The sequence below is a fragment of the Glycine max genome, chromosome 14, assembly GCF_000004515.6.
Source record: "Glycine max cultivar Williams 82 chromosome 14, Glycine_max_v4.0, whole genome shotgun sequence".
NCBI lineage: Eukaryota > Viridiplantae > Streptophyta > Magnoliopsida > Fabales > Fabaceae > Glycine > Glycine max.
The window spans coordinates 11123588-11131786 of NC_038250.2; the positions used below are offsets into that span (position 1 = coordinate 11123588).

Genomic DNA, 8199 nt, shown 5'->3' on the forward strand with positions numbered 1-8199 from the left:
TAAACTACCCTCCACCCAACACCAATGTGCCCCACCTCCATCGCTACACAAACACCACCATTGTCGACAACTCCAAGGAAGAAGGCGTAGACGGAGAAGAAGACGACGAAGGGGTGTAAAACACCCCTCCATTCCAAAATCATGAATCCGCAATACATTATTTTTTTATACTTTTGGAACAACGTTTTCAGAACTATGTCATAATTGTGGAAAGGTTGTTCTAGAAGTATGTTAGCATAGTTCCAAAAAGGTTGTTCTGAAAGCATGTTAGCATGATTATGAAAAAGTTGTTCCAAGCATGTTAGCATAGTTTTGGAAATATTGTTCTAGAAGTATAAAAAAATAACATATATGTGAATTCATGTTAGCATAGTTTCTATTCCGCATTTTACACCTCTTCGTTGTCCTTTTCTCTGTTTGCGTCTTCTTCCCTGCAAAGAGTTGTTGACAGCGTTGTTGGGTGTATTTGAGTGGAGCGGTGGTGTTGGATTGTTGGATGGAGATGGGGCCCAATGATGTTGGGTGGAGGGATAGTTTTGTTTGTTTGGGTCATTTTGGAGTTCAGGAAGGAATTGCCTCAAAAGTGACCTTAAAAACATTCTACATCATGATACATTTGGGATGTATCTTGTTCATTACAAAGTGTGAAACCTTAAAATATGAAAAATAACTTATTATAAAATGTTTTTGAGAAATTAAATAAAAATAAATAATTATTTATCTAGGACTCAAACAAATATATTATTTTTGAAATTAGTACCTATTTAATTTTATAAAACTATGAAAGTCATGTACTTTTAGTTCATAGTGTTATAAAAAAGATTAAAATATATTATTTTTACTAAACATAAGAATTAAAAATAAATAAAGCTTTATGAAAATTAAAATGAAAAATATCTTTAAGAAAAAATTTCTTTAAAATAAGTTAACAATTTAATATATATATATATATATATATATATATATATATATATATATATATATATATATATATATATATATATATGTGATGTAAAATATATTTACAGATATATTTTATAAGATTTAACCATTTTATCATGTCATTTATTGGTTAATATGACAATATAACAATAAGATGAATCCTATTAAATATTTGCATAAATATGTTTTATACTATCCATATATATAAATTAAACTCATGTATGTTAATTGAAACATATTATAATATATATATATATATATATATATATATATATATATATATATATATATATATATATATATATCACATACTAATATATAGGATTTCTGACGTTACAAAGAAACATGATAATGTCATATTGTAAATAAAAAACATAAAATTAAACTATTAGATCTTACATAAATAATGATGGATTCTTCTCTTTTTATAAACATTCAACGAGGCGTAAGACTAAAAATAAAATAAAAAATACACTAAAATAAAATGAGGAATAGAAACTCCCAAAGTCAGCTAAGAACAAGTTCTACATAACTGCATGAGGTTGCTCATTCATCATGTAATTGTCTTCTAAATCATAAGTTAATCTAGCTTAAGTATCTGCGCACAGATTGCCTTCACGAAAGATATAATGAATCCAAACTCTACAAAAGGCTTGCATAGTGCGACAAATTTCAACATCTTGAAATAATGGTGAGCTCCATCCACTAGCACTACCAACCTTATCACCTAAGATGCTTTTGACTTCAGAGCCAATGTGGATTTCAACATCTTGAGTAATGGTGAATTCTATTATAATGGTTTTGCAACTTTCTCACATAACATGATATATCCTGTTCACTATATTAATATGTGAGAAGATCCAATTTTCCAACGCATGAAGAACTTGTTTTTCTTCAAGTGGCAGATGGGTTCTCTGAACTTTTTTTTTTTTTTTTAACTTTCGTGGATCTCTTGCCTAGAATAATCTTGAAGGAGTTTGTTATGATGTTGTGGAGTCTCTGGTGGCATAGAAATGGTAGAATTTGGGAAGGAGCAAATCACAATCCTTTGTTGTAGTGCTGAGAGCCAAAGACATTCTTAAGCAAGGTTTTAAATATAGGTCGAGATCGCCTTACGATTTCATCACATTTGTTAATATCGTGACAAATCACAGACAAATGCAACTGATACTACTACTACAACAACTTTCTACAACAAAAGAGTAGCTATTCTACGACGGTCGCGCTATGTATATTTCTAAGACGGTCACGTCAAAATGACCGATTTAAAAAGCATTTCATTGTACGACGGTCACGTCAAAATGACCGATTTAAAAAACATTTCATTATACGACGGTCACGTGCACGACCGATGTAGAATGCTTTTAATTCTACGATGATCACTTGTTAAGAATCGATGTAGAAAGTTTTTAATTTTACGACGGTCTTCCTAGAACCGATGTAAAATGCGAATTTATTTTTGTTATTTTTGTTGTTGGATATATTTTTTTGCAGCTATTTACAGTATTTGAGAACTTGGTGGTCATGCAGCTATGAATGTTAAACCACCTACATAATTGAACCAAAACCAGATGACAGAAAGAAATTTCTACTTATACAAATATTTGAAATACATTAAAATCCTACTAATAGATAAGTGATTTACGTGTATACAAACGAGAATTTGAGATGATTCTAACAGCAGTGGAATCTGGCAGAGCAGCATGTAGAGTGCTGACATCAAGGAATTGCAATTGGCACTGCATATATATTATAAACAACAGGAAACCAAACAACAAGTTACTATCCTTGTGTCTCCAATATCCCAAGATTCATATTGTGAAATTTATATCTATTGATGCAGCGTTAACAGTTGAGCAATTTTTTTAGCTAGATTAAAACATCTACATAGCATGTAAAGAAGTTCAATACAAACATGGTACGACAGAGTAAAACATGCAGAAATAACAAGTATCACTAGGAATTACTAAGAAAACTATACACATGACCAGGATAATCAATTCTGGGTCTTCAATTCTTTTATTTACCCCTTTTTCAAATACTGTTATACACTTATACTAACTTGGTATTAGACTTCAGAAAATAGGAGGCTTACAATTGTAAAAACCTAATCAGCAGGTCTTTCCACTCTAACACTTCTTGGAACACCTACAAGCATGAATACAAGTTGCCAGTATTTTATTGTTAGAAATAAAAAAAAAAAAAAGTATTTATGATACTTAAGAAACAAACTATATAGCATTAATTCACCTTCAAAACTTTTGTCCCAGCTGCCGGTCATCTTAAACAGTTGATGGAAATGAGGCTTACAGTATAGGACACCCTCAAAGGAACAATAATTACTCAGCTGCAGGGATGCACGAGGAAACGAGGATTAAGAATTTATGCACAACATTTTTTTCTATTTCAAAATTCTGGTAGTAGAAATTGTTTCCTCTGTCTCAAATTATTTGTCTTTTAAGATAATATATATATATATATATATATATATATATATATAAAAGAATTATTAACTACTTTGAAAAAATATATTTTATTAAAATGTCCTCATTATAAAACATTATATTATAGTTGCGAATTAATTAATATTTAGGAGCAACAATATTCAATGAGAAAAATACTGTTGAAAAATAATTAATATTTTTTATTTTCTAAAATACTTACTTAGTGTATGATGCGATAATGGATTTCTAAAATACAATACATGTATTTATTATTAGTTTAATTTATGGTACAGAACTTATCATGCAACAAAAGCAATTAATCCTAACCTTTCACATTATTTATCTGATAATAAATGTTTTTCCCTAATGAATTGAAATTTGAAATGCATGCATGATGGTTGTTAATTCTAAATTAGTTAATTAATTTTTAATATCATTAGCAGCTCCTATTCAATTAATCAAGGAATATACTAAACAAAAAGATATACATGTTGTGAAATACAATGGGTCATGCAAAAAAAATTCAAATTTAATTAGAGCTTTAAAAATAAAACTCAAATCCTATAAAAATTCAATCTTTATGAGTATGACATTTTACGAATTTAGCCTGCATTGAATCATGTTTAAATATATGTGGAAACACGAGTATAAACATAGAGCATATGAAAAAAAAAAATTATAGCCAATGAGCTTGAGATCAAAGATATTAAAAGACATACAGATTCATAGAAGGAATGTATCTGATGGGGTTCAAGATCTGCAATAGTGATGGGAAGGCCTGTCAGAAATGTGTCACAGGCCATATTCTGAAACACAAGAAACATGATTAATAATTTCATGTTAATGCATTTCAACATGATAGATTAACAAAAAAAATACAAGTACTACAAGGTTGCTATAGATTATCATAATATTTAACTAACTCATACGCCATACTTGTTTATATACCACATAAAGGATATATTGAAACAAAATAAGTGTATGCCAAATAAGATGTTTATATAGGTTACAGTACAATGATTAAAGAGAGGAATCTAGTCAAAATTAACTATATGTTTAACAAAAATTAGTTAGAAGTCCTAGGGAATGAGAGATAAGTCCTGCTTAAATTTTTTTTTTAAAAAAATAGAGCCTGACTTATTTTAACACAAGTTAATATTGACAAGCAAAAATTGACAACAAGCTTCAAAGGAGAAAAAATAACCTGAATCTGAGTATTTTACCTAAAAGACTTGAAGTAATATTCAAAGAATTGAAGTAATATTCACCTAAAAGACTAGCGTAAGGCAAGGAGATAGACTGCCCAATGAATAACACCCAAGTAAAAATGAAATAACACCCAGTAGGTGAGAGGAACCAACAAGCAAGTAAGTGCTTAAATCTCAGCAAGTTAATTATCCAGAACAGGGGCATTCTAAACTTGAGCAAAAATAAAATATCAAGACATAGATTTCAAGTTAATTATGGCAATGCCTTGTATCACTGGACAGCAGCCCCCACCTAAAGAGAGAAAAGTGAAAAACTAAGATCATTTACAAGCAAGCACACACATTGAGAAGGTCTTGATAAATCGGACAGCATCTAAGCCTGCCAGATCATAATAGTTATAGATACCCCCAAAGAATGAATGCAATAATACCACGAATTATGCATCCAATTCTCTATAATCACAATCCAAAATTGATTTCCAAATAGCTCATTGAAAACCCATGGCACTGAAATCAACAATAAGAAAATGACACTGAAATCAACAATGATAAAATAAAGGTTTTCTGCTGGATTAGGAAACTTGCCTCAAAAAAGGTGTCACCGTATCACGGTTGCCATAAAAACTTAATTACGTGAGTTAAGAAATTAACAAAAGGATAGAATAAATTGAGAAAACTTAAGTGCCGTCCCTTCCCAGTTATTTGAAAAATCTCAAAGCTTAGACTCTGTCCAATTAAAAAGCAAATTGCAATACTTGTAACAACAATTGCCATGACATCGTCTCTCTATAGAGCCTGGTCAAAATTCTCCTTCAAACTGCGCATTACTAGAGAGAAAAAGAATTTAGCAGCATAGAGTAATCTTAAGCAATATGAAGAAAATAGAGTGATAATGAAAAATGTGGACAAGGAAACATCAAGGGAGATACACATGTAGATATCAATTAAGGGAGATAAATTCATGAATGATTATTATACAAAGCATTCTTAACTGGGGGGTGGGGGTTGTTAAGATATTAAAACAAGATGCTTATGGGCTGGTTTAAACTTACAAACCAAATTTCAGAAAACTAAGTTAATAGTAGAAGCCTACTTGTGACTTAAGTGATTATAGCAAGAATCAAGGGCCATAAGGTTCCCATCAGCAACCTATAAAACATACATTAAAACGAACTCAATCACACTTCAAAAGCTTGTGTATCAAAATAATGATTTGGTTAACATACGCTTGCTGAAAATTAGAGTTAAAACTCATTAAAGCACCAGCAAAGGGAAGGCTACAGACGAGAATTTAGACAAAAGCATAACCTTAGGAAAATAAAATATTTTAATGAAGTTATAAAAACTAGAAAATATATCTTCGTAGTATTTCTAAATATGGGGTGTCGGATTAAATAATATTTACTAAATTTTACATTAAAAAATGGACAATAAATAGCAAAGAAAAAACACAAACATGAGACTTTTGCCACAAATCCATAGACATCACAGCATTTTTTTTTTTAAAAAAAGGACTCAAGTCAAGGGGCCAAGCCTACTCAATTTTTTCTCTATATAGCCAGACCAATCAATAAAATAATGACACAGTTCCTCTTCATTTATGATTATGCCAGATGAGTAACTACCAAAATTAGTCCAGAGTCATATACATCAAGTCATCAATGTATGTGTTCTCGCATTACTATAATCCCAATAAAAAGAGCCATCAAGATTCAAGATAAAAAAGAAAGCAAACTTACATAGTTCCGAAGCTCCTGTTGCAAATGCTTAACTAAAACATTACTCTCTGTAGAAGCAACTTCTTGAAACATTAAAGTAGATAGCTTTTTTTCAACTTCAATCTTCTGATGCAAACACTGGAAATAGGAATCATGATGCAATGCAATCATAAGATAATAACCCTACTGGAAAAGGGAATACAACAATGAAATGAAGCATGTAAAATACATTCCTCAACCAGAAAAAGGTCTACATGAATTTCAGAGGCTTAACACCAAATCAAATTTCATATTGCAGAGTGAGTATAGCTTTGTTCACACATGATATTCTTAAAGGAACAATAAAAGCCAGCAAGCAGCTAATTAGAGATCCAAACCTTATCAAGTTGATCCTTAAGATGTTTCAGTTGTTCTTTTAGCAGCTCTGCTTCTCTCTCAGCATTATTAGCTCTGCATTCCATTTGTTCAAGCTACAAGAAAAACAATACACAGCTCAAATAATAATGCATAGTTGTAAATAGCTTTTGAGTCTGAACAACAAACATAACCACTTACCATCCCCTTTCCCGCTACTCCTCTTCACCTCCTCGCCCTCACCGTACACTCCCACCCTTTCGTCCCTCCTCCTGCTCTTCGAATCCCCCGCCGTCTTTGACTTCTTCAATCCCTCCTCGCGGCCATTCCACTGGTCTCCCCCGCCTCCGCCATCCTTGTGTCGCTTCGACGATGACGCGTACTCGTCGGAATACTCCCCGTTCCAGTGTGCGTCCTTCGAATCCAGCCTCCGCTTCTCCGCGGAACTCGAATCCTTCTTCGCGCCGCCGCCGCCACCGCTCTCCTCCTTGCTCCTCCGATCCTTGGCGCCGGAATCTCGCTCGGAGTCGGAGTGCTCCCTCGCGTCACGTGAACTGTGCTTGCTCGATTTGTGCTTTGAACTGTGTGGCATCACGAAAGCGAGACGCGGAACAACAAAACCCTACTCGGCGAATTCGAATCGGGAGAAGTTTGGTGAATCAAAAAGGGAAACCCTAATTTGGAAGGAAACGAGTAACAAAGAACAAAACCCTACCCGACTCTCTCTCTCTCTTTATTTCTTTTTCTCTTCGGGTGTGTTTATGTGAACTTGTGAAGGGTGTATTTTTTGCTTTATCGGCGTTAATGAATAATGAGAAATGGAGGGGAGGGTCTTACTCTAGGGAATGAGAGGTGGGTTTGGAGTGTGAGGTTGAAGGAGGGGTCTGGAGTGTTGAAGAGGTTGGAAGGGGTAGAGTCGCGTGACTTAATTATTTCCAAAACAAAGACGATCCTATATAAAACCCGTCTTCCAACACTATTTCACAAATACATTCTAAGGCGGTTTTATAAATAATCGTCGTAGAACACAAAATCGCCTTTGTTTTAAATTTCAATATTTACAAAAATGTTACCGGCATGCATTTTAAGACGGGTCTATGACAATTATTGTCGAATCCGGGTCATAGAAAGTAATTTTTTTAGTAAGTCTTATTTAAAACCTTGATGTTGCCACCGAAATCACGATCACAGACCGATATTTAAAACCCTGGTCTTAAGAATTGGGAGAGAGCCTGTTTGAAGCAGTCTTCAAAAGCACCCAGGCGTCAATGCATTGTCCCTTGGCAGGAACCACCTCCATGTATGATCAAATGTAATGTTGATGCTGTCATCTTTGGCCCTCAAAGACTTTTTGGTGCTGGTATGTGTCTGAGATTTTTGCTTGCAAAATCAATCTGTTTGGAGGATTCTATTCAACCTGTGGAGGCGGAACCAAGCTATTCCTTGGTTGCTAGAGTTAGGTTTGCAACATGTTATTTTTTAGTTATATTTCAAAACAATGGTAGATGGTGTCAGGGGGAGTGGTACAACACA

The 8199-nt window shown here is 33.2% G+C and overlaps 1 protein-coding gene across 5 annotated transcripts; it reads right to left on the reverse strand.

Annotated features, from left to right (window-relative positions):
- Positions 1 to 2394: 2394 nt before the first annotated feature.
- On the reverse strand, positions 2395 to 7626 carry LOC100796601 (uncharacterized). Of its 5 annotated transcripts, none has more exons than XR_005888331.1 (8): positions 6868 to 7613; positions 6690 to 6782; positions 6334 to 6450; positions 5688 to 5743; positions 4106 to 5421; positions 3193 to 3289; positions 3038 to 3090; positions 2395 to 2681 (listed from the first exon to the last, which is right to left on the reverse strand). XR_005888331.1 is itself a non-coding variant. In XM_014767164.3 (7 exons), exons 1-6 carry the CDS (start codon positions 6868 to 6870, stop codon positions 3050 to 3052), a joined length of 438 nt encoding a protein of 145 aa, XP_014622650.1. In that variant the 5' UTR covers positions 6871 to 7626; the 3' UTR covers positions 2395 to 2681; positions 3038 to 3049. The 5 variants fall into 5 exon arrangements, 1 of the variants encoding a protein (XP_014622650.1); XR_417946.4 differs by lacking the exon at positions 5688 to 5743 and having other exon boundaries at positions 2395 to 2490; positions 2588 to 2681; positions 4106 to 4192; positions 6868 to 7608; XR_417947.4 differs by having other exon boundaries at positions 4106 to 4192; positions 6868 to 7608.
- Positions 7627 to 8199: the final 573 nt, after the last annotated feature.

What these genes read in the sequence shown, in the direction of transcription:
- LOC100796601 (XM_014767164.3), bottom strand. An exon ending in TTAAGGATCAACTTGATAAG is followed by an intron (nt 6,451 to 6,689) that starts GTTTGGATCTCT and finishes TCCTATTTCCAG; the next exon opens with TGTTTGCATCAGAAGATTGA. An exon ending in AACAGGAGCTTCGGAACTAT is followed by an intron (nt 4,193 to 6,333) that starts GTAAGTTTGCTT and finishes CTTGTGTTTCAG; the next exon opens with AATATGGCCTGTGACACATT.